Source organism: Haemaphysalis longicornis, unplaced genomic scaffold (assembly GCF_048455015.1).
Source record: "Haemaphysalis longicornis isolate Haplotype H1 unplaced genomic scaffold, Haemaphysalis longicornis Haplotype H1 scaffold_7, whole genome shotgun sequence".
Taxonomy (NCBI): domain Eukaryota; kingdom Metazoa; phylum Arthropoda; class Arachnida; order Ixodida; family Ixodidae; genus Haemaphysalis; species Haemaphysalis longicornis.
Window position 1 is genome coordinate 128,433,319 of NW_027526422.1, and position 19,950 is coordinate 128,453,268.

Sequence of the window (19,950 nt, forward strand, 5' to 3'; positions counted from 1 at the left end):
CGTTGCCGAATTAGCAAGACGACTGACTCAAAATCTGTGTAACTACCCGACACAGATTCGAATGCTCCGGGTGCCGGTGGTTCCTTTTTTTTGAGCTGTTGTACTTACTTTTGTGAAACGCTGGAGTCAACGAACTGCTAAACAGCTTCGCCGTTAAAAACCGCAGGATAGCCCTGTCACCGAAATGTGAATAACAAGCAAAGCTCAGGAGGCCATGTTCGCGATTCTGGTTTTGATTTAGGTTTTCTATGCTTAATTGATCAATGATTTTTATTTACTTAAATTTTTTGCAGGTAAACGATGTTCGAAGCATTTCTGACTGTAAGAGACTCAATTGTAATGACTTTCAGTGTGCAACTTACCAAACTTCTGATTCGTTAGCTCACTCAAACTTCCTACAATTATAGCTTTGCCAGCGTAGAAACCGGCTGGTCACAACGCGTGTTTTGACAGACCTTCTTAGATTGCGGCTTCGAAAACAGCGGCGTATGCTAGTCAATGCTTTGGAGTTTGGGCTTTTGCTTTGCCGATTCTCGACCGTGCCGGTACGTTGTCAGAAGTTAGCAAGAGCAGAGCACGTTCGCTTCCGGTTACACTACCTAGATGTGTAAATAAAAAGCAGCGATTACTCTAGGGGCTTTAGCTTTGCGTACAAGCAGCATAACTGAAGACGACAACGCTCGCTCCCGGGAGGACATTCTTCTCGGTAGGGGCAGTGAAGTGCAAGTTCTGAGGTTGACTCGCTATGTTTCGTGTGTTCCAAGTGCGCCTGCTTTATTCGGTGTACTGGCTGGAAAGCGGGTGGCTGATTGAATTTACTTGTAGCAGTTTTGTGCCCGTCTAAGATGTCAATCATTTTATAGAAAGTAAATTGTTAGCTAAAACATTATCGGTTAAACTGCGTGCTTTTTCTTGCTGGCTCTTCGCTTATTTTTTCAATAGTGTCATTCTATGTATGGTACCGACTGAGGTAAAACAGCCCCCTGCAATAGTGATGTCTTAGCTGTCTGGAGACTAACTTGCTTCAGCGTTCTTTGCTGTTTTAGAGCGGGTCTGTAGACAGTTACCCAACTTGTTGAACTTACTATCTGCTGAACTTAAGAGGACTATTAGATGCAATATCTCTAGATTTTTCTAAAGCGTAAGATGTCGTTCCCCATCAGGATCTGATAACAAAATTATATGTAATTGTAGTTGAAACAAAAGTTGTGTCATGGATTCAGTGCTATTTAAAAGACCGAAAACAGTACGTTGCTTTAAATGAACACATCTCGAAGCCTCTGGGTGTATTTTCTAATGTGCCCCAAGGCTCAGTCCTGTCCTATTTTTCTTTTTAATTTATATCAACAAAATCTAACTCGCTGTTGACTCATCTATTACAACTAGACTGTTCGCAGATGATTGTGTGATGTATACAGCAGTTAACAACTCAGAAGATCAGATAACACTTACAAAATCATTAACTTCTATTCAGGCATGGTGAAAACACTGGGGTGTGAAACTAAACAAAACCAAAACGTTGAGCCAAAACCAAAACATCAGTTTCGCCAATAAGAAAACTCATTTAAATTTCCAATATAGAAGTGACGATACTGAGGTGGTACAGGTTGGCCACGTAAAATGTTGGGCTGTCGCCTTTTCTTGTAATTTATCCTGGGAAAGCCATGTATAAATACAGTATGTGTACAATATACGTAGACAATATATGTAGTAAAGTGCTAGGTAAACTAAACTTCTTGAGAAGGCGCCTATGCCAGGCGCCGCTTCGTTGTTAAATTTAAAGCTTATAAGTCTCTGATTAAGCCAACTCCAGAGTATGCGGACATAATACGGAACCCCCGCCAAAAATATTTAGCACGCGAAGTTGCACGCGCACAGAACTTGGATTTACGTTTTATCTTCTCCAACTACTCTCGGTTTACTAGTGTTTCCGATTTACGCAAACGGGCAGAGCTACCAACTCCTTCAGACTGTACAATTATAGCCAGGTATCTTTTATCCAGGTATACCCAGGTTCCTGTATCATTTGTTCCACGAACATTATAAAATACCCAGAAATAACTACCTCCAAGCTTCCCTCAGGCATTGTTCGCGCACGATTCATAAAAAGACTTTTAGGCAACCTAATAGCAATATAAACACAAATAAGTACGCTCTATTTCCATCAGCCATGGCACTGTGGAACAAGCTACCGGCGGACGCCGTCAGCAGCACATCATTAGAGAGCTTTGTAAGAGCCATGAAAGATCTAGAATTTTAACGCGGCGTATTTAATGTTTATATAATTTCTCTTTGTGGGCTAAACGTTGACACTGTATAGCATGTTTCTGTTCATGTGTATTTTTCATTTTTCTTGTCTCTTGCCTTTTTAATACCAATTTTATCCTTAAGATGAAAACGAATTCATTGTAACCACTTCTGCATGGGCCCTGAAGGGCCTTCAGTATGTTGAAACAAATAAATAAAAAATGCAAGGGCATTTTCAGGAGCTATGCTACTTTTATAGAAGAATATGTGTTGACAATTGATGGGAATTCTCAAACCGTTGACTACACTGAGAGCTAAGTTATCATCACGAGTTCCTTAAATTGAGCCCAGCAATATATGACTGTAACACTTACACGCTGTTGTGTCTACATTTCTGCTTAGATATGTGAATTACAATGCGAGTTGAAGAGCTTTTGCCTAAATATTGGTTTGTCGCAAGGCGTACTCCGCTGACGATGGAGATAGCGACATATCAAGCGATGGTAGCGAGGCTTCACGTTGAGCTACTTGGTACACATTTTGCCTACTTCAAAAAATCAAATTCCTTTCATCTAACAAAAAAAAAACATGGTTGAAACGCAAAGCTTTCTCTGCGTAAAATTAGCGCGAGTTTGCGATTGATATGTTTGAATTATATTTATGTACACGAAAAAGAAAAAAAGACCGCAGCGACAGGCAAGAAAGAAGTGGCGAATTAGACGGAGGAAAATATTTTGCCCTCGCCTCTGTTCTGTTTTTGAAGCTGTGAAAATGATCGGTTTGAGCTTCCTGTAAAAATGCTCAATGTAGTCTAAGCATGGGCCATCAGATAGCTAGCAGGATACTCTGTTCCATCCGAAAAAACATAACTCGAAGGTGGTTGTTTTGTTCACAGCAAATCGTTTTCAGCCACTTGTGTTTACGAGGTTTCGGTGGATGTGTGCTTGATCCATCTGTTCGAGTGATTGCGGGACGCTGCTTCAAGGGTGATAGTGAAGGTAATGAGGGTATCAGAAATAGAAAAACCGTACCCGCCGTCATTTGCTGCTTCAAGTTCGTTTGGAGCAGTCAGGTCCTCTAGCAACGTTTTTGGGACTCCAGGGTGTTCCTTCAGTGCCTTGAGATCCTCGAACACTACAGCTGTCTTGTTGTGCATCAACACCCAACGGTCAACGCAGAACGGTAGCCGGGGGCTGTTGGTTACAAGTAGGCGCGTCTGAAACGAAGAAACGGCTCACGTGGATGGCTTTCTTCAAGCTAGAACAGTATACAACACACGTGGCTTGGCTGCAATGAAGTTACCCGTGGTTAAAGGGACCGAAGTGAATTTGGTCAGCTTCTGTTTTTGCTCGCATTGCATAGAATGGCTCATATAAACACACATTTCATAGTTTATCCGGTCGATAAAGCAGTATTTACATTATAAAGCGCGAAAAAAGAAAAATATACCATTCGACATGTGCGGCAGCCGCAACAACTACAAGCAGTGACGCGTATTCGAGTTGCGATGTGATTGGAACATGAAATAATTTTCGGTTTCCGTTTTGTACAACATGCTAGGCATTCCACATAATCGTTCGTTGGAATTCTCGATATCTCAGGAATAGGAACACCGCGCCTCTGCCATGCTTTCAACTGTATAATGCGTGAGATAAACATGCCCGCACTGCTTAGAATCTTGACGTTCACTAGCTGAGCCATGCGCAGTGGATGAACGCCTTCCCCTTCATCGTTGACGCTCAACTGCGAGGCGCTTTGCCGCCACGTTTGAAGCTTGCTAGGCTCGTCCCTGGGTCGCAAGAGGCGTGTTCGCACCAGGTTAGTGCAGTTGGTGCGTATGTCGACACCACGCCAACGAGAGCCAGCGGCAGGGTCAATCTGCACGCAGTCTGCCAGCTCGCTCTTGAAGCAATAAACGTTGCAGCGGAAAATAGTGAACCAGCATAGAAAACATTACTCAAGTACAAAAACATCTCTTTTAAAAAGTACTCTCGGGGATACGAACTTGATAATTGCGACAGCCTAAACAGACTATACGATATGGTATATATCGTATAGTCTGTTTATTTTTTTTTTAGTTTCATCATTCCCAGCAGACTAGGCGAGGATTTATTGAATAACGTTCGTGCAGTAAGCCTCCCTCAAATCCTCACGAATATCCCCCCGTGTTCGTGCGCACAAACGCCTATAAATATTCATTTTTCCCGCGAACAATATCTGAATGGAATATTCTCCCTGCCACTGTCTTTACTTCGCCGAATCGGCATGCATCAATTGAGCAGCTTTTTCATGTGTAGCAGTATTCTGTCTGTCATTTTTGTTGATGTTTCTTCGAGATTGTATAATTACTTTTGGCGGATATATTATGTAATCACTTTACCACTCCTGCTTGGGCCTAATCCTAGCCTGCAGTATTGTCTAAATAAAAATAAATAAATCTTTTCACTAGCGGCTACGTTCCTTAGGCAGGAAACGCGATCGCAAATGTTTGGTCGTTCTGCTGACCACTGTGCTAGTTCAGCCAGCACAAAAAAGTACTTCTCGTACCTTCATTTTACACTTTCCAATAAAAGCTTAAGTTTATTTATTTCCTTAGTACATATTATCTTGCTGTACGTCTTGCTGTACTTATTATCTATTATGTCTAAACTTTATGAATGAGTGAATTTAAATGTGTTGTGTTTTTTTATGTCTTATTCTGTGCAGAAAAGTGTTTTGCATTCTATGTACCAATCCACTCCAGCGATAGCCCAATTTGGCTGCAGTATGTATAAATAAATAAATAAATTAATATTATTAACTTCGCGGACTGTTCTCCCCGTATGTCCCGTCTCTAAGTGGATTTAGATTTTCTACTTGCCCACCAGTCAGCGAAACGCCGCACGTGCGCTTGTTTGGAGCTACTTTAACCTTATAGGCTTCACTGAGCTTGATACAGTCTACAAGCTAATAAATTAAAGCCTCATTCTTCCAGGCGAGAATTTTGTCGTGGCTTAGGTTTAACTGAGCAAACGAAGTGCGAGGACCCGCCGGCCGCCGGTCGACTGACTCGGAGGGTGGGCGAGCCGCGCAGTCAAGCCAAGCTTGCTAGAGTAGGCATCACATGAAACGTCATAGCAAAATGGCAAGGAGGATGCAGAGAGAAAGACAGCACTTTCGCATTGGTTTTAGTACCAAATAAAGTAGGGTAAACGCCCCGAGAGTGGTCGAAACATTGCGTAGGGGCTCCACACATCAACTTGCGCCAGTAATTCCACAATGTTTGCAAATATGTTCGGTGTCCCTTTAAGCCAGGTTAGGTTTTTTTTTTCATTTCTGTAGATTGTGCGCTCTCAGCCAGACTTGTTCCTCATAACTGGGGAATGTCTGGACTTTAGAAATATTCTCTGTGCACTCTAATCATTCAACCGAACACTCTAGACAAAAACAGCACTGCGGGTCCATCAAAGTCGGTGCTGAAGTAGGACCGTAGTATTGCATGTTCGCGTTGGCTAAATGGCACATTTGTGAAAACAGCACTCCCTCCACTCTGCTTACCTCTTTCACCGCGTACTTTAGCTACAGATTTTGCCTTCGCAGAGAGTGCTACAGCTGCATTATTAATCCTGCAACAACGAGCAAGGTTTTTATTCTGAAAACACTTGTACATCACGTCCTGTAATTTGGCGTATGTAAGATGAAGCCTTAAGTACGCTTTACCGTTGTCAGGGGGTCAGCCGAGTTGCTCTCGGTACAGCGTAAAGAGCGCGGCGCGACTAGGCACCAGCCTGACGTTAAGCCTAACGGTACGCTTTGAGTTATAACGTTGTCAAGCGGTACCTGCCGCTTGACATGTAATCATGCTGTCGTTGCTTGTTAACTCGATAAGGTTAATGTTAGGGCTTCAAAACGTTAAACCTAAGCAAACGCCTAACACGGCGGATTTGCCAATGCCATTCGTCATAGTAGGGGAGCGAACAGTGAACTGACGCAAAAGAGAGTTTGATGATGACGATTTCAAGAACCCGTGTTTCGTCGCGTGTTTGAGAAACCTGGCCGCCTAGACTCACTTCCAATTGCGCCATCTACGGGTACGTTCTGGAAAAGATAATATTCTCTTGAGCCACCACTAAGACTACGCTGTTCGGCCTTAGTGGCGTTGGTGTAGATGTTTCAACGCTAACTGCCTTCCCTAACCTTATCTGCCAACGCTAAAAAGAGCCGCGTTTTTTTTTATTTCAAAACGCTTTAACGTAACATCGATGCTAGGTCAGTTCTATGCATTCCTTTATAACACAAGGATATTTTGGTATGGTCTACATTGTTTTTAACCGACCAACACGTTTGATTTCTTTTGCGATTCTTCTATTATAGCGAGAGAAAGACGAGCTCATGGGGTTTGTCTACGCGGCAAGGTCTGTCAAATACGCTGTTAAGTCGCACAAGCGGTGATTACCTCTGCAACGCAAATAAAAGTCTCCGATAGTTGCACATAGCCGCGATTTGTAATAAACGACGTTTTGTAAAAACGACCAGCCAACTCCCTCACTTCCATAAGTTAAAAACATATATCAACCAATAGATCAGAACTAAATTAGAGTGCAACTGCTATGATCAACTGATCACTAATTGCCGTCAAAAGGTTCGATCAATCCATCGTTGACTCGTGGTCGAGGATGGGCCTCTATGTGTGTTGTTAGATAGCTTTAATGTGGTTTGAAACCTTCGTTTTCAGCCATTTAAAAACAAGCGATTGCTTTACCACGTGTTACTGCATAATTAATAGTTCGTTCCTAAGAAATATTTCAAAATAAACTTCACACACAGATTCTTGAAATGTACAAGGGTTCAAAAAAATCAACAGCAGTTCGGACCTTACAGCTCATATTGCAAGTACTCTCGACAAACCATGTAATTATTCACTAAATTTACTTATATTTTACGACATCCTTCTTCGTGGAACCGGATACACATTTGGCTAGTCGAATGCCAATGCTTCCCTCTATACAGCATTCTATTGTTACGTTATCGTTGCTGGCGTGACTAGTAATCCAACACATATGACAAAATTTAGCGCTTCTATATACTCGAAATGGTTGTGTGGTAATTAATACGGGCCTAGTGAGGAAATCAAATATTATTTTAACGTGACTTCTCGCATCTTTAAAAAATACGCTGCACAACAAGCAATATCTTCACGTTGTGCTAAAGAACAATTCACCTTTCCGGAGAGGACTCCCTTTGGCCCCACCACTCGCTCAAGGATGCAACGGGCCACCCGAGGGTCCTGCGCACTCGTCGGATCGTCCAGGAGGTAAATGTCGCTGCGTGAGTAAACAGCTCGGGCAAGTGCCACCCGCTGCTTTTGGCCGCCGCTCAGCATTTCGCCCTACAACGAACGCGCATTGTCGGCTTACTGGGGGGAAATACAACAAGCTTTAAAATCTATAATCTTTCTTGGGTACACACTAAACTTTCTTACACTCGGAAAATTCGGTCAGTAATTGGCGAAGGACTGCATTGCGAACCCTCTTTGGAGGATTTCAATTCGTTATTGTTTGTTTGTTCGCCTCACCTTGTCCCCGGCTTCTGTGAGGTCGCCGGCCGGAAATCCGTCGATGTCTCGTACCAACTGGCAAGCTTCCAGCACTTTTCTGTACAGTTCACCATCGAAAGGCCTCCCGAATGTTATGTTGTCTCTTACGGTCATGTTCAACACCTGAGCCGTTTGCGACACAATCCCAATTCTTCCCTGCAACAGAAACACGTGAACAAATATGCGGAGCTGTGAAACTATAATCTGCACGCTCCACCATCAACATTTGGCGGGCACTTTTGAGATGACCTCCGCACTTTAATTAATGGGTCGGTGGACGCAGCGTCAAGTTGCGAATGCTTTCTCGCTGTGAGGCAAAGTCGCAGCGTCGCTTTGGCGGAGTAATAGTCTAAAGTCTACTGCCTTAAGTAGAATTAAAGTCTACCGCTGCTTCATTGATTTGACTGAAAGTGCTGCCGGCGAGATGGGGTATGGACGAGTTACTTAAGCACTAGTTGTGTGTCTACACCCGTTTTTGAACTACGTTGTGCACCCTGTCTGCTCGTCTTGACAGGCTTACGACTGCGCTATCAATGAACAGGCTTTTCTATATTCTCGACCTCAGTTGTGTTAGTCTGAAATGTAACGCAAGCGCGTGTTCCTTTCCCTCGGCCAACTGTCCTGGACCAACGCCTGTATTGTATTTATTTCGCAGAACGCGACGTGTTTTCTATCGACTTTTAAAGCAAAGCTTTGTATGGCTGGAGCTCCTTTCTTCATGTTTGCAAGCAGCCTTCCAGCAAAGCCAAGTTTGTTCCGCATTATCAACATAAAACGGCTTTGACGCGTTATATGAAAATTTTACCAAACAGAATTACAAGACAACTGGCCGCAAAAGCGACTACATCATTACTACGAGCTTCATTTACTTGCCACAACTACTTCATTTACTTGCCACAGAGAAGAAGCAAACGTCACAGAATTCTCTGCGGCCAACACAGGGTAATCTACGGGAGGCGTATGGTTACAGAATACGGCTGTAACTCTTGTTTTGTGGAAACTGTCTACAAAAGTACAGCAGAGCGTGCCGCTAGGGCGACTCTATTTTTACGCCGAGTTTCATTTGCTTCTAAGGAATAGGTAGTTCCCAATAAGTGAGTGTGTAACTTTGGCGCGAGGTTTCTTCGCACGTAAAAAACGTACGTAACACTTGCCATAACAAGCTGTATCCTAAAAATTGTTCCTCCCAATGATACCACAATGACAGAGATGTAGTGGCGAAATTGGATAATTAACGTACGTGGTTCTAGTAAGCACAAAATATGAACGAGGAGGCTGGCCATCATTTTATATCGACACCATGACGCCGTTTTCTTACATTGGGGAGCTGGCTAAGCTCGAGCTCGGTCCGCGCGGATCGTTAGCAGAGGGCTTTAATCATCGGCTAAGTGGAACGGGGAAATCGCTAGGCCAAGAAATGGGAGGGAAAGTAGAGAGCAGGAAAAGAGCCCACGAGCAGGGGTTAGGAGTGCGCGCCTAAACAAATGTGGTTAGGGAGGTCCCGGGAGTCCACCCCGGAACCTTTACACCGTTAAATTGGCAACCTAACCACTGGGCCACCACAAATTTCCGAGGTGTACGGGGTTAAGAGTGGCGGGAATAACAACATGTGCAGCCAATTAGAAACAAAACTGTGGCGTATTTCTCTGCCATAACAATCGGTAAAGCACGAAAGCGAAATATGCAGCGAAATCTGCACCGAAAGAAGTATATGTGGGATGGCGGCTGTCTTGTCGGTGTGCTTGGCAAGGGACGTCCTGCTAGCGGGTCGCTTCAGGAAAGTTGCGACCACTTCGGTCCTGCTCCCTGGCGCGCACGGCAGACGTCTGCGTTGCGACGAGCTCAGCTTGTGGAACGCGAGAGTTAGAATTTGTAGCTTGAACCTTGCACGTGCGAGAACGCGTTCTGCTACCCGCTGGCGTTTTTCCTAACATCAAATCTGTCGGCGTTCGCGCCATTCGCCAATCGGTGTCGCTACGACGCAGCTTACCCCAGCTGTCGACGCTTGTTAGCATTATAACGCACTACTTCGCTTCACCTCTCCTAGACGGCAGCACCCCCTGCGTCAATGAACCTTTTTCTGTCGTTTCTCCTGTGTTCGTTCTGCTGGCGTCATTTCCGTGACGGATATGACGTCATCGAAATCTTGGTGTACCCGGGAATACAAAGCTTTCGTCTTAAAAAGCGCTTCCCGTGCGGTTGGCATCGAACCTCTGTCTCTCGCATTTTGAAACCGGCGCCTATCAGATCGTGCTATTATCTCATTTTCGCGCTCACCATTTCCTTTAGGTTCGTAGCGTGGCTGTTGGCTTCGAACTTTGTCAGTTTGCAGTTTTGACTTTAGGAGGGTTGATTGTGCACTGTGATCTAACTGAGTTTGCCGGTAGAAAGCTTGGCCTCTTTTATAGCGAAGCTGTTAAACAAATCGTAATTTTTCGTGTCCGCAATTAAAAATACCACAATATTGCCGAGCGCGCGCACGTGAGGGCGGGTCTTGCAGCGACCTCCCGGCAGTTAAAAAAAAAACAATAAGGTGGCTATCGCTCATGTGCGCGTGCCTCGCCGTGACCGCCCAACGTCATGTGAGCAAGTTTGTTAATCCAACCATACCTACATAAGGAGACTGGCCAAGATTGCGACGACCGCCGGGCGGTTTTAAAAATCTAGAAAATGACGAGCGCTCGTGTATGCGCGCCTCGCGGCGACCGCCCAGCGTCCCCGGCGCACGTTTGTCAAGCCAAGCACTTAGGGAGATTGGCCAAGATCGGCCAAAAAAAAAAAACTCGAGCGTTCGCCGTAATTCTGGCAACACTTCCTCAGACCGCGAAACACAACACACGTCATAGCGTACGCCACTCTGAGGTGATGTGCAGTTATTATAACTTTTAAGAAAATTGAAGAATATCATACTTATAGCAAACATATGGAGCAAAAGTAGTTGCAGCATCGAAGAAGTAGTAAATCTGCATCAATATTCGACTTAAACCTTCGTGATGGTCGTGCGGATGCGTGCAGCCTCGCTAAATTCAAGTCTTGCACGTTGAACCATCTTTTTTTAAGAAGTAGGCAGACCTAACAAAATCCAAATTAACTTTAGCTAGTGAAGACCACCAAATCCGCAGTTTCCTCAGTCTTAGCATTTCAACTGGCGGTGAGCGCGACCACTGACGGCACTGCGAAGCGCATCTCCGTCGGGTTTCTCGTATTTGCCGTCTGCTTTCTTCGGGCTCGCTTGATCTGCTGTTTCTTTGCGCTCGGTGGACTTCTGATGTTTGTCCGCACCAGATTTTGCGGGTGCGGAAATTTTTATCACAATAAAAGACTTAAAATCGCATACACTCGCGCAAGGCGTGATTTAAAGTGCAGTTTTTGATACCGCTCCTTATTAGGAAACATTGCAGGCGTCACCCCATTCTTTCAGAAGCTGGCCCTGTGAGGAGCGCTAAGAGTTGGAGCGAGACGTCAGCTTCCATATCGATCAATCTCTTTAACAAAGGGAACAGCCAGCTGCTAATAACCGACAGCAGCCAAAATGCAAGATGAAAACAAATTCCAGTCATTCGGGGTTGTGGGCTTTGGCAGAAGGCATTATGATTCCCAATAATCGTATGTCAGGAGATTGTAAAACAGTTTTCGTTACCTGGCTGAACGCCCGAAAGTACTGTAGCACATCACTTTACGCTGTCATGGCATGGGAGTATGCCGAGAAGCACCTTGGCCGCAGAAAATGTAGGTAGAGTTCGGGCTTCTAACCAGTATGGAGGTTTATTGAGCAAAAGCTGAGCAATTGAGCGCGATACCAATGACGTGCTGGATTGAAGCTTGGAGGCTGTTCTCGTATACAGGGCACAGCGCTATAACCGTTCATCCACAAACCAGTTGTTTCCACCTCCTCTGATATTTGTGAGTGCAGAAAAGGCGAGCCTGAGGGAGGCAGACACAAATGCGATAATCCGTAATCTGGCGTCATGGAGACGCACTTCGCAGTGCCGCCCGTGGTCGCGCTCACCGCCAGTTGAGATGCTAAGACTGAGGAAACAGTGGAGCTGGTGATCTTCGCTAGCTAAATTTAATTTGGATTTTCTTAGGTCTGCCCTCTTCTTAAAAGAAAGATGGTTCACAAGTATGAAGGAAGCTCACACTAACGTGTAAGACTTGAATTTATCGAAGCTGCACGAATCCTGACGACCATCACGAAGGTTTAAGTCGACGATGGCAGCTGATTTGCTTCTTCTTCGATGCTGCAATGACCTTTGCTTCATATTTGTGCTATAATTACGAGCTTCTTCAATTTTTTTAGTTATAATCACTGGATATCACCTTGTAGGGGCGTACGCTATGACGTGTATTTCTCGGTCTGAGCAAGTGTTTCCACAATTACGGCGAACGCGTGAATCGAAGCGCCCTGCTGCATCGTTTATTGAACCCCGCTGCCCTACTCCACGTGCGTTACAACGAGAGCGTGGAACCTATCTAGTGGAACCTTTTATTGCCATTGCCATTTGATTTCTTAAAATGCCGCCAGGAGGTGCAGTGGATGTAGTATTTCATTTCACAAAAACCAAGCATCCGTCGATTTTTAATAAAGGAGCACTGCAAAGATGACTGATGTATTCATTCCCTGCCTTTAATTTGCGTAATGTCTTGTTCTTGTTCAACAATATTGACAAGTATGAACATTAAAACCGGACTTAGACGTTTAGATTTGGCTATGAGTATACTTGTATAAAAGTGCTGCGCAGATTTATTTTCACTTTAGCCAGGTGGCTGAATCGAGTCACAGACAGACAAGACAGACAGACAGACAGACCAAAATTTCTGGGTTTAAGTAGCCTAAGAATGCTATGTTCTTTAAAAGTAAGTACGAAGAGGAGCTGATGCTGGTCGGTTTCAATCAATTCTGCAGGTGCGCCGCCAAACACGGACGCACCCATGCACACACACGCACACACACATGCACGCACACATGCACTCACCAACCACACGCACGAACACACACGCACACACACGCGCACACGCACACGCATACACATGCACGCACATGCACACGCAAGCGCACGCACACACGCGCACACGCACACGGACGCACGCACACACGCACACGCATGCTAATCACGTATATGTTAAAAATAGAGGAAGTTCACACCTGAGGGATATTTACGGTACACTTCCCACAGCCATATCTTCCGCATATTCGGATACGTTAGTAAAACTGCATTTAAGAAAGCAAAAGTAATTTTCTTCAATTCATGGAGCGCCATTCCGGGTCCACGGTTTGTTCTTTACGTCTTAAGGTACCGGAAAACACTAAAGAGCTGCTAGGATGTATTCATCGGTTTCCAATCTTGTTATACTGGAAATCGGCACGTGCAGTATTTGTTGCGCTCGGTAGGGTAAGCCTTCAACACCGTAATCATGTCATAACCGTTCGGCTTGAGGGTCAGCTCGTTATGATAACGACAGTTACGAGGGAAATTCGGGACACAAAATCCGCCTTAGAGTACTTTGGGCAATGTTGTCTTCGACGTTTCGTGGTGGCAAGATCAAATGCAGGTGAATAAGCAATGCACGCTGCGGATATGCAATTTCTAGTAGGTAGCCCTACCCATAGAAAAATGCCTTATGGGCGTCTATACAAAAATGTATGGTGAGCTATGGCCGCCTATGGGTCCCTATGGTCACCCATAAAAGTGCATAAATTAGGCTATAGCCAGCTATTGAAGTTTTTATGCATCCTGCACTAAAGAATGTAAACCATACAATTCCCTTTAGACGACTATGGAACATCCTAGTGTGTTTAGTCTAAAGAGTCACAGCTATTCAGGCTACTGTAGCCAGCTAAAGAAAAATCTATGGCTTTAGTTCTATAGGCCAGCCGCGACAAAGCTCTTTTGGCTGGCTATAGCCCGTTTTTTAGCTCTAACTCTACAGACTCAAAACCATTGAGCTGTCTTTTGCCAGCTATTTAGAAGAATTCGTCCTGAAGCTAAAGAGAGAAAGCCATAAAAGCTCATTTGGCTGGATATAGGCCATTGTCTAGCTCTAAGTCTACATAATTGGAACCATTCAGCTGTCTTCTGCCAGCTATTAGAGAGAATCTGCCCTAAAGCTAAAAAGAGGCACCCATAAAAGTTTCTGCGGCTGGCTACAGCGCAATATATAACTGTAAACCTTTAGACGTGTGACAATTGAGCAACATTTAGCCGGAATTAGGAAAGCGTTTGGCGCAGAATTTAGAGGCTTGCATCCATAAAAGCTTCCTTAGCTAACTACATAGTGGCATAAGCCTCTAAGTCTCCAGCCGCTGATAAAAAAGTGTTAGCCTATAAAGGTATAATTCGAGCGCACCATTAAATTCCATTTCGCTGGTTCCAATATGACTTATGAAGCGTAATTTATACACTCATGATTTACCTAGCTACATCTACAACACAGACTGAATAACGATGATGAGGTTCATCGGCCAGTTATATGAAAGTTTTTGTTCAATAACGTGAGGTACCTAATATACCAACAATACGGGAAACGTACGATTAAAGGCAGCTACAGACAGATTAACGCTCAAATTCAGGTTGGAACTTTGGATACTGTGCGTCCGCAAAGCTTGCGAATGAACTTCGACCGAAAGACGTATAAGTTCGGAGAATTCTTCCTCTGTGGCCCTCGCTGCCGCGGTCAAGTAAATTAGCGGGCTTCTCTGAAAACGGCCCTCTCAGCGTCGAAGCAAATTGGAAAGAAGTTTCGCGGCCCCCGGTACGTGGGGGCGCAGTCAGAAATATGGTGGCATCTGCGGACAACCGCATTCCTTCTCCCGCGGAGCTTACTTTAAAATTAGTCATTGACAAAGGGGGAGAGCGACCCAAGCTGGACCGAAGGAGGCAGGGAAAGGAAGTTCAAGGAAGCGTTGAAAAGGTACAGGGGACCACAACCGGCCGGGGAGGTGCGGCGTGAGTGCCGCGCGCGTCGACGCTGTAGCCCGGTCGTGCAAAGGGAAGTTTTCGTGGAAAAGAGGGTCAGGCGTTCCGTGCTGTGTTAGTATTCGTGCGCGCAGCAATAGTGGCAGAAAATTTTCCCTGAGTACTGATAACAGATATAGTTTTTTAGGATGAAGAAAACAAAACGTTAAGCGATGTTGTATTTGCCAAATAAAATCATTACCAGAAAACAAGTTAGAAAAAGGTCGAAAGATGGGCACGTATCTCCGCACTATTTGCTAGCGCGATGGACCTGCTTATACCAGGATGTACTCAGTCAGCCACATCTCGTCTCCTTGCTCATGTGCGCGGGCATGGCACGTGTTGCCTAATGTTGGAAATTTACGACTCGACTACAATGTGTTCGTGTTGATGGTGTGACGCCAAGCAAATGTGCCGCTTTTCGCTGTCGGAAATTTCGGTGTTTACGGTGACAGTGTTACGAATAATTCAACATCAACCCGAAGTCATGCGAAAATGGATACCTGCGATACCGCGACAGGAATTTCATCGTATGCAAAACACCAGGGTGAGTGATCTTACGAACTGAAGAGGCTGTATTGTGCAAGAAATGCAGGACTTTTTTGGTGTTCAAGAATACGTTTCCAAGCTACCCTGCACCACATGGGCATTGCAATGTACACAGAAGTGAAGATTTCGCCGCGGTGATGAGACAAATATAATTATTTTTTCGTGAACTGAGAAAACGTACAAGGACCTAATTGAACGGACTTGGAAAGCGCTTTTTTATTATTGCATTATGTGCGACCGTCTTCATTGTTTAATTAAGAGTGCATTTTCATTTTAGCCACCATATTTGCAACTTCGTGCATTGAGTACTGAGTGAAATGAACGACTTCTGAGTGTTCTTTTTTCTGTGGACTACCCAGCACCTGTAGGTATATGTGTCTCGGTGGGCGTTCGTGGAAAATGTGCCGCGTAGTGTGGCTGTCGAGCGAATCACGTAAGCATGAGCCAGTGTTGGAATGCGTGTGCTGTGTGTTTCGATCGGCGTATGTGAACAGCAGTTTACTGGTGGCGAAGTAGCGTAGATAGTTGCCCTTTATGTAATGAATGGGATGAATAAACCCCTTGGTTTTTGCTTTTCTCTTTTGCCTTTGTTTAAGCCTTTTGTGAATGAAAACTGGCGGCGTGTTTGCAGTCGCAACCTTGCACTCCCCCTATATCGCTGAAGTGTTCATGGAGCATATATTACAGAATGCAGATAGCCACACAACCTAAGTGCCACAGGAGAAGTTCTAGAGATCCGCAAAGCTATATGCCGGCATGGCAGCGTGTTAATAATTTCCCAGAGGCTGCTGCTGTCGCTGTGTTTCAAGTAGTGGCGATTCTCTTCTGGCTGCAGCCCATGCAAAAATATCGTATGGTCGGCTATTGAAAATCCTTCTTATGGTTGTCTTTAGCTATTTGGCCCAATTATCTTTAGACATTTCTATGGCTGTCTTTAGCCATTTCAATGGATATTCCTATGGGTGCCTTTAGCTTCTTCTATAGCCATAGCGATATCGAAAGAAGACCTAAAGAAAGCCATAGAACCGGCTATAGAAGAAGGTAAAGACACCCATAGAAATGTCGATACGAATAGCTAAAGAAAACCATAGAACCGGCTATAGAAGAAGCTTTAAACACCCATAGGAATGTCGATACGAATATCTAAAGACAACCACAGAACCGGCTATAGAAGAACCTAAAGACACCCATAGGAATGGCGATACGAATCGCTAAAGACAACCATAGAACCGGCTATAGAAGAACCTAAAGACACCCATAGGAATGTCGATACGAATATCTAAAGACAACCACAGAACTGGCTATAGAAGAAGCTAAAGACACCCATAGGAATGGCGATACGATTCGCTAAAGACACCCATAGAAACGTCTAAAGAATATTGGGCCAAATAGCTAAATCCGACCATAAAAAGGATTTTCTATAGCCGACCATACAATATTTTTGTATGGGTAATGAAATCCAATTAGCGAAGAAGGGAATGTATGCCATACAGCCTGTAGAAAATGCTTACACGAACTATGCGAGCTTCCCAAACAACCCAAACCTCGTAATAAGACGTTTGTGACTGTACCGAAAAATTAAAGCGTTGGGTACAGAAAAAACATATCTGATACAAGTCAACAACAACGAAATAAGTAGAAGACCGCCGTTTTATTTCCTGCTGTGCGATGCGCAAAGCCTGCTGCCTGTTGCGTAGCATTAGAGTCTGTTGAGTAATGATAAGAGCATCTCAAAAACCTTTAGAGAAAACTACGCATTCTGAATAATTATCAAGATCTGAGCCCTGAACCTCGCCAATAAGCTAGAAAGGATGAGTTACACGCGATCTTCTGACCGATGCTCGTAAGAAAGTTGTTCTCTTTCTCCTCGTTTGTTGCAAACTTCTGTGCGATACAGCTTGAAGTTATGGGGAGGTATCAGAAGCTGGCAAAACAACTGAATTACTCGAAATGCGCTTTTTAATACACTAAAGCGTCAAAACGGGCAATTTCTAGCACAGGCACTGCTGCCCCTAACAAGCAGAGTGTAGGAGCACCAAAGCTGACGTCAGGAGCCAGGGGGCGCCACTCAAACATCGCACCGCCCATTGCGACGGTGGCCGACTTTTTTTCAGGAAACCGTTACGAACGATTCAAATCTCGACGACGAGTGCTATTGCAACGCTGAACCGCGTGCATGACGATTACAAAAAGCCTCACCTATTTCCCTGCTCTGTTGGATACGTACTCTCAATCCTACCTATTTTCGAAGTTAGCATTGCGTTGAGTAGGTGTTTCAGCGGAATGGCGCCTCTCAGTGTTGTTTGTGCCTTGGGACCTCGTGTTCCCGCTTTTGTCATGACTGTCGCAGTGTTTTATGCACGTTTGTAATGAGAGACGAATTGCATTCCGTTGCGACGTTTCTTCAATGACTCGTGTCAGCTCGTGGCGTATATTGCAGCTGTGTTTTCACTGTTACCGTGGAGACATGAACAAAAGCGTCCCCACGGACAAAGGAGAATTCGTGCTTTTCACCTCTCCACGTCGCCGTGCGCCGCTCACTCGCCTCTCAACGGCTATTGGCATAACGGCCTTGAAAACCGTGTTTAGATCATCAGAACGGCTTTCGCACGTAAAGGGACACTGAAGTGAATTTGTCAAGGTCCCGTTTCTGCTTGCACTGCGTAGACTGGCTCAAATAACACACTTCTCATCGTTTATCCGGTTGATAAGTCGTTAGTTTTTTTATCAAGCGCGAAAGAAGAAAACCTACCATGCGTGGTTTGCGGCGGCCGCACTAACTAAAGGCTGTGACGACGGGAGGAGATGCACCATGATTGGACGATTTCCAAAATTAGCATTCAAACAAGTTTCGTTTCTCGTCTGTAAAACAACATGCTTTACATCCGACGGCATCCTTGGATGGGCATTCTCATTATCTGTGTAATCGTCGTACCACGCTTCTGTCATGTTGAAGGCTGTAAAATGCATAAGATAAGCCTCCCAGGACGGCTTAGAATCGTAGAAATCACCAGCCGAGGCCTACGCAGTGGATGAACGCCCTCCGCGTCCCCGCAGACGCTCAAGTGCCACGCCCAAGTGCTATGCGCTTTTCCCCCATATTTGGAGCTGGCCTCACTCATGCCTGTATCGTAAAAAGGGTGTTCGCACCAGGCCAATGGTCTGTTGATTCTGGCTTGTGCCCTTTACCCGCAAGCAGTCGGTGCTTTAGCAATAGCATGCCAACGAGAGCTCGCTAGTGCGTCAGTGTCAGCCGGCGCGCGTTCTGTGAACTAGTTCGTAGAGAAGTGAACGTTACGACCTAAAAATGGTGAACTCAGCACAGAAAACATCTGCCGAAAGCGAAAAAGTCCACTTACAAAAAAAAAGAATGTAACATTGGACATTTGAACTTGTGACTTGCAAAATAACACACCTAGCACTCCAGACCACTCGGCCACGGGCCAGCGCTCGTAGCGTTGGAAATATAAGGTATATAATGTATGACCAGTTTACACTTTAGTTTTAGCATTTCAAGCAGCTTAATTGACTGTTTGTTGTATAGCGCTCGTGCAGTAAGCGGCCTCCAAATTTCCACAATATCTCACGTCTACCAATTGCATTTCTTAGACGGAAAAACGTTCACAGATGTGTGCTCGTGCTGCCGACCGCTGTGCTTGTTCACCCAGCGCAAAAAATGCTTCTTGTTCCCTAGTTTTACGCTTTATGGTAAAAGTTTCAGTTGATTTTATTTCCTTAGTATCTATATTGACTTCGCTGACTTTTCTCCTGCCTTAAAATGGCCTTAGATTTTCTATTAGCGTACCAGTCAGCGAAGCGTCGCATGGGCGCTTGTGCAGCGCTTGTGTGGAGCGACCTGGACTTGGATCTTGATACAGTGTACAAACTAACGAAGTAAAGAAAGGCACATTCTTCCATTGACAAACGTGTCGTGGCTTATTTTCAACTGAGCGAACGAATTGCGACGACTCGTCGGCGGCCGGCGAACTAAACGCTGGGTCGACTAACTCTGTCGAAAGGTCGGCAAGCCGTGCAGTAGCGCAGTCAAGCCGAGTCATCTCCTGACGTCACACGACAATGCCACAGAAAATGGTCGAGGATGCAGAGAGAAGGACAGCATTTTCGGATTGCTTTTTCTACTAAATAAATTAGCGTAAACGCACTCAGAGTGGTCGAAACATGACCTACGGAGTCCGGTCTACAATTTGCGCTAGTAATCCCGAAATGTTTACAAATCACTTCAGTGTCCCTTTAATAGCCCAAAGTTTGCAGCGCTTGCACACCGGAATGTGTCGTCGTCGCTGGCGGCAGGGAGGCTATTGTGGCCTTTTCGCTGGGGCTTGAAATTCGTTTTTCAGCGAAATCCCTCACTGTAAAGACGTACACACGCAAGTAACCAAACCATGATTATTACATTGCTTTAAGTTATTGCCAAATGTGCACCTGCCTTCATTACCTCACGAAAGTAGGAAAGTGTAAGCGCGTCTTTGTTGCCTCCACAACCCGTTCGAAAAAAGCACTAGGAAAATGATGAGGAAAACTGCAATAATATGTTTTGCAGCCCAAAATGTCGGGAACCACGAATTTTACCAATTAGTCGTTGGTAGCAAGCTTGCTAAGCAC

The 19,950-nt window shown here is 44.9% G+C and overlaps 1 protein-coding gene across 1 annotated transcript in view; it reads right to left on the minus strand.

Moving 5' to 3' along the window:
• LOC144146529 (multidrug resistance protein mrp-7-like) overlaps positions 1-19,950 on the minus strand; it is an 82,238-nt gene that overhangs the window by 41,904 nt on the left and 20,384 nt on the right. The window contains exons 7-9 of the mRNA XM_077678471.1: positions 7,802-7,978; positions 7,448-7,615; positions 3,279-3,463 (exon numbers count right to left, since the gene is read on the minus strand). Of these exons, the coding sequence (XP_077534597.1) occupies positions 3,279-3,463; positions 7,448-7,615; positions 7,802-7,978 (530 nt within the window). The remainder of the gene's footprint in view (positions 1-3,278; positions 3,464-7,447; positions 7,616-7,801; positions 7,979-19,950) is intronic.